The 17,655-nt window shown below is 41.4% G+C and overlaps 1 protein-coding gene across 1 annotated transcript in view; it reads left to right on the top strand.

Moving 5' to 3' along the window:
- Nucleotides 1-11,214: 11,214 nt before the first annotated feature.
- Nucleotides 11,215-17,655, top strand: part of LOC109892072 (reticulon-4 receptor-like) — a 44,067-nt gene continuing 37,626 nt past the window's right edge. Inside the window, exon 1 of the mRNA XM_020484492.2 lies at nucleotides 11,215-11,789. Within this exon, the coding sequence (XP_020340081.1) occupies nucleotides 11,768-11,789 (22 nt within the window). The 5' untranslated portion in view covers nucleotides 11,215-11,767. The remainder of the gene's footprint in view (nucleotides 11,790-17,655) is intronic.

Genomic DNA, 17,655 nt, shown 5'->3' with positions numbered 1-17,655 from the left:
GTTGTGTCGTCAGCAAACTTAATGATGGTGTTGGAGTCGTGCCTGGCCATGCAGTCGTGGGAGAACAGGGAATACAGGAGGGGACTGAGCACGCACCCCTGGGGAGCTCCGGTGTTGATCATCCTTGAGATGTTTCTACAACTTGATTGGTGTCTCCTTGTGGTAAATTAAATTGATTGGACATGATTTGGAAAGGCACACACTTGTCTATATAAGGTACCACAGTTGACAGTGCATGTCAGAGCAAAAACAAAGCCACAAGGTTGAAGGAATTGTCCGTAGATCTCCGAGACAGGATTGTGTCGAGGCACAGATCTGGGGAAGGGTACCAAAAAATGTCTGCAGCATTGAAGGTCCCCAAGAACATTGTGCCTCTATCATTCTTAAATGGAAGAAGTTTGGAACAACCAAGACTCTTCTTAGAGCTGGCCACCTGGCCAAACTGGGCAATCGGGGGAGAAAGGCCCTTGGTCACCTTCCAACTGGACAACGACTCTAAGCACACAGCCAAGACAACGCATGAGTGGCCCAGTCAGAGCCCAGACTTGAACCCAATCGAACATCTCTGGAGAGACCTGAAAATAGCTGTGTAGTGACTCTCCCCATCCAACCTAAAAGACTTTGAGAGGATCTGCAGAGAAGAATGAGATGAACTCCCCAAACACAGGTGTGCTAAGCTTGTAGGATCATACCCAAGAAGATTGTAATCACTGCCAAAGGTGCTTCATCAATGTACTGAGTAAAGGGTCTGAATACTTATGTAAATGTGATATTTCAGTAGTTTTTTTATTCATTTGCAAACATTTCTAAACACTGTTTTTTGCTTTGACATTACGGGGTATTGTGTGTATATTGATGAGGAAAAAAAAAATATTGTATCAATTTTGAATAAGGCTGTATTGTAACAAAATGTGGAAAAAGTCAATGGGTCTGAATACTTTCAGAATGGACAGTACTTACACTGACACCTCAACACACACAACACACACATACACACACACTGCATACGCCCGCACACACACACACACACACACACACACACACACACACACACACACACACACACACACACACACACACACACACACACACACACTTTCACACTCACCACATACGCTTCTGCTACTGTCTATTATCTATTCAGTTGCTTAGTCAATGTAACCCTACCTATATGTACATAGCTACATCAATTTACCTCTACCCCTGCACGTCAATTCGGCACTGGTACTCCCTATATATGCGCAATTTATTACTCGTTATGGTTATTCGTTGTTCACTGTGTCATTTTCCCTGTTAGTCTACACCTGTTTACGAATCATGTGACAAATAACATTTGATTTGATATGTTATGATATTCGCCGGTTCTGTATATTAGCAACAGGAGCTGAGCCTTGACTTCTGCCCTGTGGAATGGCCTTGTTTACATATCACTGATCTCCATTTCACAGAGAGAGAGAGAGAGAGAGAGAGAGAGAGAGAGAGAGAGAGAGAGAGGGAGAGAGAGAGAGAGAGAGAGAGAGAGGGAGAGAGAGAGAGAGGGAGAGAGAGAGAGAGAGGGAGAGAGAGAGAGAGAGAGAGAGTGTGTTTCTATTTAACACTGAGAACCAAGGTGTGAACAGCATCAGCTCCAGATCGCACAACAGTTGTCAGACCTTTGAGACCGCATTTTTCGCAAAACGACAACAGGATTTGTTACATTATTAGGGCCATTCAGACTGCAGTCACCTCTATATTAGACAAGATATAGGATGACACATAATATGGTGGTGTTGGAGTGTAGGTGCCTCAGGCACAGATTGGAGAAAGTACTCTATTGCGTGTTTGGCCTTCTCCCTTCTTCACCTGTCGTTACAGGTCTGCTTGCTTCTCACCCAGCTAAGGTGGGTGTGAATTCTGAGGAATGTCAGATTGGTGGTGAGACATGACCTCTTCAGCCCCCCCCCCCCCCCCCCAAAGAGCAACCCAGGCAAGAGCAAGCAATTTGAGTAGGTAGACAAGACTTGACTGAAAATCTCATTTGCAGTAGATCTGTGAAAATAATGATCCAGAAGCATTTCCCTCTCTTTCCTCCCATTGCTATTCTAAATGCTGTACCAACAGAGAAGAAACCTGAGGATTTAATTGCTCATCAGAAGTCAGCTAAGCATCCAGAGAGAGCCCTCTCCAGGACAAGGTAATGGCTTTTTTGCCTCCGTTCTTTCTGCTCTTTCTAGTAACCACTGAGACAGTAATCGTGCTGTTAAAATATATGATTTCAGTTTTTTTTACCTGGGATATTTACACTTTCAAATACATGTAATACACAATACTGTAGCAATGGAAGAGATTAATCATATGTCTTTGTATCAATATACAGTACAGTATTATATATGGTAATGCAATGTGCTGGAGAGACTCAGTCTTGTCATTGTCTTGAACGTTTAAAAGAGTCCCTGTCAGAGAACACCATACCTTTCCAATTTATCTGAATGTAGGAAAGGTCGGTCAACAAATATAGACAAAGCACCTTAACGAAGATGATGTACTGTGAGAAAGGTGCCCTCTAGGCCACACGTCAATGTGACTTCTATGTCAGGGTTGAGAAATAGCTGAACTTTACCTTACCTTCACTGTTCTAGCCCTTGTTGAAATGTGGAAATTTGCCCATTTTGAGTGGCAATAAGCATAACATGTTATATTTTGCTTTGTGGTGTAAACTTTTTCAGTATTAGAGGATAATTCACAAGGACAATGACTTCGACAAGGGTAATTATGTTGAACCATTGCTTTATAAATGAGTTTCCTTTTTTCATGACTTTTTCAGTTGAAATAGACATGCACTCCCGTGCTATACTTAAATCATTGTCATCGTGCTGGTGATAGTGAAACCTAACCTTACATTTAATTTATAACCCTGCACTTTAAGCATTGCTTTTCAAGCATAAACCTGTACATTGAGCATTGCTTTTTAATCCTAACCCTTTACTTTGAGAATACATTTTTAATCATAAACTTGTATTTTGAGCATTACTCAATCATAACACTCAAATTTTAGTTTGGATGACTTACATTTTGTACTCCTGAATAGCATGAACAGGTGATTATTAATGCTGAAAGGTCCTCCTATTCTTGTGTTCATTCTTATTGTTCATTGGAGGCAGAAGGGGTCTGTTACCATTCACTTAATGAATGAGTTTAAAACTTGAGCTATGCTTTGTTCAATAAGGGGCATCAATCCTGCAGGAGGAATTTTTTGCTTATTGAAAAAGTATCACCAGTAATAAGATGACAAATATGCTTTCAGTCATTTTGCTAAATGTTTTGTTTCTGTATGTCTCCTGCATAGATGTCTGACGCTAATGCCAAACTGGTGAAAAGAGCAGATGTGACTGTCATTGACTCTCTTTCATTGGCAGATGGCAAGCTTTCTCCTCTTTGGACTTGGGGCCCATCAGTGTCTTCCACCCATATTGGAAGTCCCTCAATGTCAAACACGAATGTGTTCCTTCCTGCCTGATGTATGCACAGAGGTAATTAATGACTGTACACAAAATGTCGGCCTTGGTGAGCACTGCGCTGCTGATGAGCTTAGGAATCATTAATTCATGTTCATATTGACTTTTTCATCCCCCAGCTAAGAAGCTTTGGGTTCCTGCTTCGGAACACTGTCTCAAGAATATTAATAGCTGCCTACACATCTCCAAACAGAGTTGTTACATCACTCAATCTCTGCTAAGTTCAAATCAGAACATAGATTGTGGTGCTGGAGGGTCCATCATATGGCTCCTGCTCAAGTTTACTGTACAGAAAATTGCCTGTCCTAAGAGACCTTTGCTGAACCTGCTCTCAGCTCTTTCCAACAGTACCAAGACAGTACTAGGATGATTTATGATTTGAAATAAAACTCTGTTGTTGAAACCTGATGTTGCAGTACATGTCTGTGCCATAAAAGGTGCATATTTCTGTAGGGTTGGGGCATCTTGGTGAGATGTACCGTGTTTCTGGAGATGTCTTCAAATAGACCTGGAAAGCTTTCTGAAAGCAGAGTGAATGAGTCCACAGTGCATAGAATTAATCAACTGACTACAAACCGTGTGTCACAGGTACTTCAGAAGGTCTGAATCACAAAGCCCTTCCTGTTTCACCCCCTTCCCTGACAGTTGAAACGCCCACAGTGATTTGCATCTTTTAATTACAGGCTCCATATATAATTGGGAGCGAGTGGGAGATGGGTAGAGTTCTGTGGATAGATTGTATATGTACATAAAGATAACTTGTTTTTGTGATGCCGAGGAGAATTCTCGGCTAGATATATAAGCTGATTCAAAATCCATAAAGTTTTCTTGCCTCAGGCCAAAACTTGTAACAGTTATATTACCTTCCTTGTATTGATGTATAATTTCAGACATTTTGCAGAAAATATGACCTAGAATTTTCTGAGGCACAGTAAATAGAGTAAACGGATCTGTTGTACTTGTTTTGTACAAACCAACCAGTTTAGAGAAACACAGAACTGTCTGTATCCCCAAGCTCACAGTAAGCCGAATACCAAAAGACAGAGCACAGAAGATTTATATAACATGTCTTAAGTGTGGACTTAAAAAAAATATATGTTTCTGAACAGAAAAATATCAACAGCATAAAGTGATGCATTTAATAAAGTGATTGTCTTTTGATAAATGCCTGCAGCATATTAAGATGCTTTACTATTTATATGTAATATGTCAGACAGGACACGCATACCTTCACATGTTGGCTTCTTTAGAAAAACTCCATAGGCATATGAGGGAACATGCCTAATTCACTAAGGCATCATTACTTAATGCAGCAGAAAAAATGACCTGGCAAAGGCTGTTGTTTACTAATGCTCAACATTAGGGTGGAACAAGAGTCAAAGGGATGGTACAAACACAGCCGATGACCAGAGCAAACATGCCATGAGCATTCACCAATATTATAGACAGCTTATAAGCTACTAAGTTTTCATGAAGCTTCATATAAATGTGTGTATGCAAGAAGCAGAAGAGCATGTTGCATCATTGTGCTTGTTGTAATGTGAAGGAAATACTTTACAGCCCAGTCATAGCTGTACTGTATGGCAGGAGCAAGTCAATTGGATACACGATTACTTCAGCTAAAATGTATTGGTTAATAAACAGATTGCCAACCCTGACAATCATAGGAACATGTATAACAGGTAGAATTACTTCTACATTATACTGAGTTACTGACAAAAGTTTTTATTCACAGTGTTAGGGGTAGGCAGATTTAGACATGCATTTTAGAGAGACTTACACTTACACCCCTCCATCCTGCAGCCTGCAAACAGCAGGAAGTGTTAGGAAATCCAATTAAATGATGAAATGTGAGTGTGAGTAAAAAGAGTAGGTTGCCATGTAATTGCAGCTTAACATAAGCAATTTCACATTGTCCCGGCTGCAAGATGTTAATGAGGTTTGTGTTGTCTCTGAAAAACAATGCAGTGGAGTGCAGCATTTTCTCAGCCTCCAGAGGCAAATTAGCCATATCTCATAAGTAGGGAAGAGTAGCTAGATCACACCAGATAGACTTCAGTAATCAATGTTCGGCCAGGTATCCAGGACATCGGGAGATTCCTTCAATACCTTCCACTGGGGAAACGTGAGTTCCTATTACCTGTGTGCTCTGGCTCCAAGGATTGTGGGTTCAATCCCAGTGCCAAGCATTCTTTTTTATATTTTTTATTTTTTCAAACCTATGCCAAACATGAACCCTTACCTTAAAGCTGCATTATGTAACTTTTTGGGTGAGCAGGCCAAATTCACATAGAAATGTGAGTTATACAGTGCGGCAAAAAAGTTTTTAGTCAGCCACCAATTGTGCATGTTCTCCCACTTAAAAAGATGAGAGAGGCCTGTAATTGTCATCATAGATACACTTCAACTATGACAGACAAAATGAGAAAAAAAATCCAGAAAATCACATTGTAGGATTTTTAATGAATTTATTTGCAAATTATGGTGGAAAATAAGTATTTGGTCACATACAAACAAGCAAGATTTCTGGCTCTCACAGACCTGTAACTTCTTCTTTAAGAGGCTCCTCTGTCCTCCACTCGTTACCTGTATTAATGGCACCTGTTTGAACTTGTTATCAGTATAAAAAACACCTGTCCGCAACCTCAAACAGTCACACTCCACACTCCACTATGGCCAAGACCAAAGAGCTGTCAAAGGACACCAGAAACAAAATTGTAGACCTGCACCAGGCTGGGAAGACTGAATCTGCAGTTTCAGCAGCTTGGTTTGAAGAAATCAACTGTGGGAGCAATTATTAGGAAATGGAAGACATACAAGACCACTGATAATCAGCCTTGATCTGGGGCTCCACGCAAGATCTCACCCCGTGGGGTCAAAATGATCATGAGCAAAAATCACAGAACCACACGGGGGGGACCTAGTGAATGACCTGCAGAGAGCTGGGACCAAAGTAACAAAACCTACCATCAGTAACACACTACGCCGCCAGGGACTCAAATCCTGCAGTGCCAGACGTGTCCCCCTGCTTAAGCCAGTACATGTCCAGGCCCATCTGAAGTTTGCTAGAGAGCATTTGGATGATCCAGAAGAAGATTGGGAGAATGTCATATGGTCAGATGAAACCAAAATATAACTTTTTGGTAAAAACTCAACTCATCATGTTTGGAGGACAAAGAATGCTGAGTTGCATCCAAAGAACACCATACCTACTGTGAAGCATGGGGGTGGAAACATCATGCTTTGGGGCTGTTTTTCTGCAAAGGGACCAGGACGACTGATCCGTGTATAGGAAAGAATGAATGAATGTATCGTGAGATTTTGAGTGAAAACCTCTTTCCATCAGCAAGGGCATTGAAGATGAACCGTGGCTGGGGTCTTTCAGCATGACAATGATCCCAAACACACCGCCTGGGCAACGAAGGAGTGGCTTTGTAAGAAGCATTTCAAGGTCCTGGAGTGGCCTAGCCAGTCTCCAGATCTCAACCCCATAGAAAATCTTTGGAGGGAGTTGAAAGTCCGTGTTGACCAGCAACAGCCCCAAAACATCATTGCTCTAGAGGAGATCTGCATGGAGGAATGGGCCAAAATACCAGCAACAGTGTGTGTGAAAACCTTGTGAAGACTTACAGAAAACGTTTGACCTCTGTCATTGCCAACAAAGGGTATATAACATGTTGGGGCTAGGGGGTACACATTAACAAGTCCAATACAGCAAATGAAAGATAAACATCTTGTTAATCTACCCATAGTGTCCGATTCTTTAAATGTTTTACAGCGAAAACATAACACATATTTATTTTAGATGACCACCAAAGTCAAAAACACACACAGCGATTTTTCACAGTCACAAAAGCATAAATATAGATAAAATGAATCACTAACCTTTGATTATCTCTATCAGATGACACTCATAGGACATCATGTTATACATGTATTTTGTGTTTTGTTCGATAATGTGCATATATATAAAAAAAATCTCAGTTTACATTGCCACGTTACGTGCAGTAATGTTTTGATTCCAAAACATCCAGTGATTTTGCAGAAATACTCACAATAAACATTGATAAAAGATGCAAGTGTTATTCACAGAATTAAAGATAAACGTATCCTCTATATAACCGCTGTGTCAGATGTTTTTATTTATTATGGAAAAATAATAATCTGAGAACGGCACTCAGAACCCAAAGAAATAGCCGCCATTTTGGCGTCAACAGAAGCTACAAAAAACACTATAAATTTTCACTTACCTTTGAATATCTTCATCAGAAGGCAGTTCCAGGAATCCCAGTTCGACAATAAATGACTGATTTGTTCCATAAAGTTCCATAAAGCCCACCATTTAGCCACTTGTTGTTAGCTTGTTCAGCCCAGCATCCAATACTCAAAAAGCACGACAGACAAAAACTCAAAAAGTTCCGTTACAGGTCGTAGAAAGTCAAATTATGTATGCAATCCATATTTAGGATGTTTTAAACATTATTCAGCAATAAGGTTCCAACCGGAGAATTTCATTGTCTGAAGAAACGCATAGGAACGCAAGAACACTCTCTCGTGACCGCGCGCAATGAGACGGAGGCTTTCTGCCAGACCACCCACTCAAAGAGCTATTATGAGCCCCACCTCTTTGCCCCACTGTATATCTGTCATTCTCATTGAAAGCAAGTCTAAGAAGTGGTAGATGTTAGCCATTTCAATGCTTCCTGTTTTTAAGTTTTGTTTTTGTGTCTTTTACTTTCAGTTTTGTACACCAGCTTCAAACATCTGAAAATACTATATTTCTGGTTATTGAAAAGTTATTTTGGTACGATTCGGTTCAATGATTCTCTACATTATACATAGCTTGTTATGTCAGAAAAGCTGAAATTGGGAAAACTATTAGAATTGTAGCAACCAGGAAATGGTGATTTCTGCATATTGCACCTTTAACCAGTCAGAATTAATGCCTACACCCAACCATGATGTTTTTACTGTTTTAGACCTATCCTAAACCTTAACCCTTACCTTAACCAGTCAGAATTAATGCCCAAACTTAACCCCCCAAAATTTGATAAATGTTGAATACTGAAATGAGACTATGTTGGGAACAGAGGTCCCAGCCACGATGTTTCATGTGAATGGATGCCAAGTGTGACAGGCAGGTAATGAATGCAGAGATTTGCACAAATTACTGACCCTAACAAATTTGTGTTTTTGTTTTCTGAAGCTATGTGTTGTTTATCCTCCTGGGCCGACTTCAGTTAAAGATCTAGTTTTGTATTTACATTTGGTTGAATTGTCAACTAACGTGAATTCAAGGTGAAATCAACAAAAAACGTCACCATGTCATTGGATTAGGTTCAAAGTTGGGTGAAAAAAAGATTAAATGAAGTTAAATGGATTACTTTTTGCAAATCCAATTCGTTTTACACGTTGATTGAACATCATCACATTAACATTTCTGGGTTTGAAATGATGTGGAAACAACATTGATTCAACCAGTTTTTGTACAGCGGGATGGCACATTACTTAGAGAGACGCCTAAGACAGCACTACAGGGAGACAGGACGGACAGCTGATCATCCTCGTTGTGGCAGAGCACGTGTAACAACACCTGCACAGGATCGGTACAGCCGAACATCACACCTGCGGGACAGGTACAGGATGGCAACAACAACTGCCCGAGTTACACCAGGAATGCACAATCCCTCCATCAGTGCTCAGACTGTCCGCAATAGGCTTAGAGAAGCTGGACTGAGGGGTTGTAGGCCTGTTGTAAGGCAGGTCATCACCAGACATCACCAGTAACAACGGCACCTATGGGCATAAACCCACTGTCGGTGGACCAGACAGGACTGGCAAAAAGTGCTCTTCACTGACAAGTCGCGGTTTTGTCTCACCAGGGGTGATGGTCGGATTTGCGTTTATCATCGAAGGAACGAGCGTTGCACCGAGGCCTGTACTCTGGAGCGGGTATTGATTTGGAGGTGGAGGGTCTGTCATGGTCTGTGGCAGTGTGTCACAGCATCATCGGACTGAGCTTGTTGTCATTGCAGGCAATCTCAACGTTGTAAGTTACAGGGACGACATCCTCCTCCATCATGTGGTACCCTTCCTGCAGGCTCATCCTGACATGACCCTCTAGCATGACAATGCCATCAGCCATACTGCTCGTTCTGTGCGTGATTTCCTGCAAGACAAGAATGTCAGTGTTCTGTCATGGCCAGCGAAGAGCCCGGATCTCAATCCCATAGTGGACGTCTGGGACCTGTTGGATCAGAGGGTGAGGGCTAGGGCCATTCCCCACAAAAATGTCTGGGAACTTGCAGGTTCCATGGTGGAAGAGTGGGGTAAAGTCTCACAGCAAGAACTGGCAAATCTGGTGCAGTCCATGAGGAAGAGATGCAATGCAGTACTTAATGCAGCTGGTGGCCACACCAGATACTGACTGTTACTTTTGATTTTGACCCCCCCTTTGTTCAGGGACACATTATTCAATTTCTGTTAGTCACATGTCTGTGGAACTTGTTCAGTTATTGTCTCAGTTGTTGAATTTTGTTGCGTAAATATTTGTATGAACACATGTTAAGTTTGCTGAAAATAAACGCAATTGACAGTGAGAGGACATTTCTTTTTTTGATGAGTTTATGTTTTCTATGGTGCAAAATAGTGTTCCGTTTAGTATTGCATGAGCTAGGCCTGCTGTTACTTGCACACAGTGTTCATTAAACACATGGAGCCAAATCATCCATCTATCATGGAAACAGGACTAGTAATTACAACAGCCAGTGTTCTCGTCTGCACTCCTTACTGCAGGATAGCCTCAAGTTTACTCGTCTCGAAGGGAAAGAGCGCGGTGGATACATGCGCTGTCCATGGTGCTGATTAGCATAAACACAATGCGGCAAGGCGGAAAAGACTAAAACATAAATCTCTGTTGAAGTGTGTTTTACAGACATTCATAGAAAAAACATGTTTGTCTTCTCTGTGGCAAACATTTCATGAGTGTTCACACCACCGCTGGGAGGCGTCTCTCTCTCTTAATTTAGAATAGCCTGATAGGAAGATCTCATACTCACCTATCATTACGACTAGCCTATGATATAAGCTCGTTTTTTTATGTCGTGTTACAATCAATTAAACGGGTCGAGATAAATCAAGAGCACTACCAACACCTATCACTAAATAAAAATATACAATTTGTTTGCTGTCCATCACATAACGGTACTGAGATGCGTATTACCCACTGGGCACAGACATAATTTCAACGTCATTTGATTGAGTTGTCAACGTGAATTTAACGTTAAATCAACAACAAATGTCACCATGCCATTGGATTTAGGTTAAAAGTTTGGTAAAAAAATAGTAGTCTTTTCACTAATCCAATCAGTTTTCCACATTGATTCATCGTCATCATATTGTTTCTTTGTGTGTTTTTTAATGACGTGGAAACAACGTTGATACAACCAGTTTTTGCCAAGTGGATGTCGTTTGTTGCGATCATCGGTTCTGCGTGTGTGTGGTTGTTGTTCAAGGATATGGGTTGTGATCAAAGAGTACAGAGAAGTTCAGCAACACCAACATATTTGCTGCGTTTACAAAAGCAGCCCAATTCTGATATTTATTTCACTAATAGGTATTTTAACCAATCAGATCAGCTCTGAAATAGATCAGATGTCAAAAGATATGATGTGATTGGTCAAAAAAATATATATATCAGAATTGGGCTGCCTGTGTAAATGAGTCCATGATCTCAGTTGCCTCCTCACGTTCTGGCTCAAAAAGACGCCCGCGCGCCTGCATCTCCCCACTGCCCTGTCTTGTTCTAAGCTGCTAGAGATGCGCAGGTCTTTGGATTCCCACCTTCACAAGCCAACCGACAATGAACTACTCATCTAGGATAACTCTGCGTTGGAAACCACACGAAGGATGATTGGATATATGACTGTTCTTAACCGTGGACAGCTGCTGGTTTTAATTCTGTAGCCCATTGGATTGCTGCCACCCGTGCGTTTATGTGGTCCGTTTGGAGACGTTCCTTTGGGTTGCCTGTATTCGGATGTAAATCGGAGGTTTTGTTCCCTGCGCACCTCTCAAATGACTAAGCGTGGCGCGAAGAGGAGACTGCGTTCTCCATCTCGCTTCTATGTTAAAACCTTGGGCTAAAGTTTTCATGGACGGTGCCCTGGATTTTCCACTGCTATCCATCTGAACAGGGTCTTTGCTTTTCAAGCAGAGAACAAGTATTTTACCACGCACACAAGAGGTGCCTTCTTTTGGAATCTATCTCCAAAATGAAGTCCGTTTTTATCCGAGGTACGTATGGGATACGTTTACATCAGATCCGAATGTGTCGTGTGTTTGCTTGTTTGTTAGTCTTTTACTGGTTTAGCAAACTCTGATTCAATTTGCAGACGATTTTATGTTGATTTGCAGAAACATATTATATAAATATCAGTGTTTGCTATTGTAAGTCTGAACACAACGTATTGATGTATAGCCTAGGCCTACTTAATGTGTACTTAACTTGTTTAAATGAGAAGATACAGCCTGTAACATGCCAATGTAGGCTAATAGATATATAATAAGCAAAGTATTTTTCGACGTTTATCTTTTAAAATGATATTGTAGCCTAATGTTGCATGATAGTTGGAACACATAAAACATGCATAGTAAACATGTAATGTTGTTTTATAGTTACCCAAAAATAATCAATGTGTAAACACGTGACATCCCAAGGGCTCCATTTGTCAGATAAAAAAGTGGGGGGGTTCTGTTTGCACTAAGCTTTCTCTCTCTATCGCTCTCTCTTTTTTTTTACCAGCGCCTTTGAGACTATTGTGCACGGTGACCAATCACCCATGTCGTCCTAAATGTTGGCGAAGACCACCAGAGCTCATGAAAATGATTTATCAGTGTTCACTGCTCATTTTGTATATCGCATCTAGTCACGCAGTGGGGATATGGGGACTGGGGAGTTGGGGATTGGGCGGGGTGTTTGCCTTACCTAATAGCAATTAAATAATATGGTTTCTTGTTTCTATGAGTGAGTGCATGCCTACTTTGGTCTTTGTTCTTTTTCTGTCTGTGCATGTGGGATGCCACTGCACACCTCTTAAATGTTAATTCCTGGAGAGCCCAGGTCACAATACATAAAGTGTGATTCACCACCAGACCCAGGGAGGGAGGCTGCCAGGCTGGATCCCTGTCTATCACACCAGCTGGGGGGTAGAGGAGAACAGTCCTGAATAATGAATAATAATCCCAACCAAATGCCCAGTGTGATGAAAATACATCAAACGATCCATAGCTCAAAGGAAGCGGAGAAAGAATAGAGAGATAGGGAGAGAGCATAGGTTGTAAGTGTCTAAGTGTGTGCTAGAAATCTAGACAGCAAGAAACTAGGGTGTGAAGTATGTGTGAATGAGAGAGAGAGAGAGAGAGATAATATGCAAGATATTGCAAACAGGGTGTTGGATTAGACTCATTAGAGACATGGAGAATACTTGAGAGCAGATGGTGAAAACCATCAAATCAAATGTTATTTGTCACATGCTTAGTAAACAACAGGTGTAGACTAACAGTGAGATGCTTACTTACTAGCCCTTCCCAACAATGCAGAGAGAAAAATATAGAAAAAATAGTAATATGAAGAACAAGTACACAATGAGTAACGATAACTTGTCTATATACACAGAGTACCAGTACCAAGTTGATGTGTAGGGGTATGAGGTAATTGAGGTAGATATATACATATAGGTAGGGGTAAAGTGCCTAGGCAACAGGATAGATAATAAATAGTAGCAGCAGCGTATGTGATGAATCAAACGAGTTAGTGCAAAGAGGGTCAATGCAGATTGTCCGGGTAGCTATTTGGTTAACTATTTAGTAGTCTTATGGCTTGGGGTTAGAAGCTGTTCAGGGTCCTGTTGGTTCCAGATTTGGTACATCAGTACTGCTTGCCGTGCGGTAGTAGAGAGAACAGTCTGTGACTTGGCTAGCTGGAGTCTTTGACAATTTTTAGGGCCTTTCTCTGACACTGTCTGGTACAGAGGTCCTGGATGGCAGGGAGCTCGGTCCCAGTGATTGGCAGTATGCACTACCCTCTGTAGTGCCTAGCAGTCTTTCCAGCCTCCTGAGGGGGAAGAGGCGTTGTCATGCCTGTTGGTGTGTGTGGAAGCAAGAGCAAAGACTATAGGATAAAAGACAGTGAGGATGCAGGAGGAATGGATAGCCGGTTATCAAGAGGTTGTTCTATATGTCTGTATGGGCATAGTGTTTGTGGTATTATGTAATATGACAAGCATGACAGGTATAGCTATTGTTTCTGTTTCCTATAGTGTGCACAGTTACACCATTGTCTGTAGGAAGTGAGTAATAATCTGGAATCCACTGACAATTGTTTATAAATCATGTAAGTGGTGTACTGTGTATTTTTCATTCTTACTTACTGGAGGAAAGACCCTGAACAGCCTGCACTGTAAATATAGAATGTTTTTGCAAATGAGAACAAGGCACGAATCCTTTGCTATCCAATCAAATAATCGTAACTCCTCTGTTATGGCTCTGCTGTGTTTGGTCAGGTTTAAAGATCAGACAAATGCTCATATGATATGGTATGTTGAGTGGAAACAGGAATCTCGTCAGTGTAAAGGTCAATCCATCCCCAAACCCATCACCTTTGAAAGATTGAGCCTGTAGTCATTACACTCAGTAGTGCATGATGTCCCTCTAGGAGAAACAACCACTGAGATGTGCACAGAACCTCACAGTGCTTCCTGTACATCAACCACTCTCCCTCCACAGTTCAGCACACATAAATCAACGTCCCAATTGTCTGTTGCAGCCAGCCTCCTTTATTGAAATCCATTAGGCTACGCCTTTGGCCTCAGATTAGCTTTAATTGCAGAAGGGTTGAATCCATTCCTGTGTGTGAGCATGCTGTGGGTGGGCCCCTTCCATTAGCTCGCTGGAGACTTTATGGTTCAATCAGTCGTGGACACGGACGGGCGGTATCTACCATGAAAGTGTCTGGGAGGGTGGAGGGTATGTTGGTGGTTTATTGGTGGAAGGCATGTTCTTCTCATTATTATGCGTGTTGCAGAGGAAGGGAGGAATGGTTTGGTTGATTGATAATTGAGCCAAATGGAAGCAGCCATTTTAGGGGGGAATTAGGGTGTGGCAAATGTACATCATCAACTAGATATCACACACACCTGCATGGTTAAACCTGTGTTTTTACTTGATTTGCTTGGGTATTGTAGCGTGAAGTCACAGACCATTGACTGTGCTGTGAATGGTTTCCACATAAACTGAACATTGCTGCTCAATGGAGTTCGATTAAACCGATGGGATTTACTTAGCTTAATCTGTAACTTCCTTTTAATTTAGAACAAATTTTGGTTCATGGTCCATTCAAGTTATTATAGGCAGAGCTCTGTGATGCAATAAGGCGTTTTGTGATGGTAAATGGGTCTGTGAGAGTTTGATGATTATTATGACATTGATGACATAGGAGCATGTACCAGTAAACCAATATTCAGTGTTTCAATAAATAAGTAATGCAGCATTAAGACTTTCTACTTGTAATCTATCCTTGCTGATTTCAGGCCCTGATACCCCCAGGCTTGAGCTTCCTGACTGGGTAAGGGGAAAGAGGGAGCATCTTAACAAATGTATTTATGCCAATTAAAGTAATGTCAACTGAGAATATTTTATGTTCATAATTATTCTGAAGAAAGTCAGACTCAAAAGGTTGCACAGCTACTAGCTACTTTGTTATTCTGACGCTGATGGGCTTTTCAGAAGAGCTTGAAGGTGATGGTTCATACCTCTCCTCTGCATCGTAAATGCATCCCAGGAAAAATCCCAATTACAGTACATGTAATGACAGCATGCCAGGGTGGACTGCAGAGGTCTTGAAAAAGAAGGGTCAACACTGCAAATATTTGACACTTATGAAATGCTTGTAATCATACTTCAGTATTTCTTAGTAACAACTGACAAAAATATCTAAAGACACTGAAGCAGCAAACTTTGTGGAAATTAATATTTGTGTCATTATCAAAACATTTGGCCACGACTGTATAGGTTTAGACTGCAAACATTCACGAAAATTACAATTCTGTAGGCATATTTCTGTAGATAGTTTCATAGAAGTGATCGATAGAGACAATGAAGAGCTTCAGCAATATTTCAGTGTTTTTTTCTCAGTGTAGAAGGTTTGAAAATGGATCATCTGCCTTCCTTGCAGACGAAGCCTTTAGGTTTCATAATACCCTCAGCAAGTCAAACCTGTAGTTAAAGCAATCATCAGCTTTTTTTAATAAAGCCAATAATTATTGACTAGGTGTGAAAATGACGACCTGCAAAAAATAAATGCTTACATGAGGGTTGTTGCCTGAACAATTTATTGATTGTTGATGTAAAAAAAAGTTTTTATAAAAGCAGTAATAAACTGGAGCCTGTATGTTATTGTGATTATTGTCATGGCTGTGCAATTTGGCAGTATTTAGTGATTGGAGCAGAGCCGGCAATCATAATAATCAATAAAAAAAAAACATTTGAATGCCTTATCGTTGTATTGACATCATGTGATATCCAAATCAAATCAAATCAAATTTATTTGTCACATACACATGGTTAGCAGATGTTAATGCGAGCGTAGCGAAATGCTTGTGCTTCTAGTTCCGACCATGCAGTAATACCTAACAATTTCACAACAACTACCTTATACGCACACAAGTGTAAAGGAATGAATACGAATATGTACATAAAAATATATGAATGAGTGATGCCCGAACGGCATAGGCAAGATGCAGTAGATGGTATAGAGTACAGTATATACATATGAGATGAGTAATGTAGGGTATGTAAACAATATATAAAGTGGCATTGTTTAAAGTGGCTAGTGATACATTACATCAAGATGCAGTAGATGGTGTAGCGTACAGTATATACATATGAGATGAGTAATGAAGGGTGTGTAAGCATTATATAAAGTGGCTAGTGATAGATTGATTACATCAAATTTTCCATTATTAAAGTGGCTAGAGTTGAGGCAGCAGCCACTCAATGTTAGTGATGGCTGTTTAACAGTCTGATGGCCTTGAGATAGAAGCTGTTTTTCAGTCTCTCGGTCCCCGCTTTGATGCACCTGTACTGACCTCGCCTTCTGGATGATAGCGGAGTGAACAGGCAGTGGCTCGGGTGGTTGTTGTCCTTGATGATGTTTTTGGCCTTCTTGTGACATTGGGTGGTGTAGGTGTCCTGGAGGGCAGGTAGTTTGCAGGCGGTGATGCGTTGTGCAGACCTCACTACCCTCTGGAGAGCCTTGCGGTTATGGGCGGAGCAGTTGCCGTACCAGGCGGTGATACAGCCCGACAGGATGCTCTCGATTGTGCATCTGTAAAAGTTTGTGAGTGTTTTTGGTAACAAGCCAAATTTCTTCAGCCTCCTGATAATGAAGAGGCGCTGTTGCGCCTTCTTCACCACGCTGTCTGTGTGGGTGGACCATTTCAGTTTGCCATGATGTGTACACCAAGGAACTTAAAACTTTCCACCCTCTCCACTACTGTCCCGTCAATGTATATAGGGGGCTGCTCCCTCTGCTGTTTCCTGAAATCCACGATCATCTCCATTGTTTTGTTGACATTGAGTGTGAGGTTATTTTCCTGACACAACACTCACACACAGTTTGGAGGGTACTATGGTGTTAAATGCTGAGCTGTAATCGATGAACAGCATTCTTACATTGGTATTCCTCTTGTCTAGATGGGATAGGGCACTGTGCAGTGTGATGGCGATTGCGTCGTCTGTGGACCTATTGGGGCGGTAAGCAAATTGGAGTGGGTCTAGGGTGGAGGTGATATGGTCCTTGACTAGTCTCTCAAAGCACTTCATGATGACGGAAGTGAGTGCTACAGGGCGGTAGTCATTTAGCTCAGTTACCTTCGCTTTCTTGGGAACAGGAACAATGGTGGCCCTCTTGAAGCATGTGGGAACAGCAGACTGGGATAAGGATTGATTGAATATGTCCGTAAACACACCAGCCAGCTGGTCTGTGCATGCTCTGAGGACGCGGCCGGGGATGCCGTCTGGGCATGCAGCCTTCCGAGGGTTAACACGTTTAAATGTTTTACTCATGTTGGCTACAGTGAAGGAGAGCCCGCAGGTTTTGGCC

This window comes from Oncorhynchus kisutch, linkage group LG6, assembly GCF_002021735.2.
Source record: "Oncorhynchus kisutch isolate 150728-3 linkage group LG6, Okis_V2, whole genome shotgun sequence".
Lineage (NCBI taxonomy): Eukaryota > Metazoa > Chordata > Actinopteri > Salmoniformes > Salmonidae > Oncorhynchus > Oncorhynchus kisutch.
This window is presented reverse-complemented; position numbering and strand designations above follow the sequence as displayed.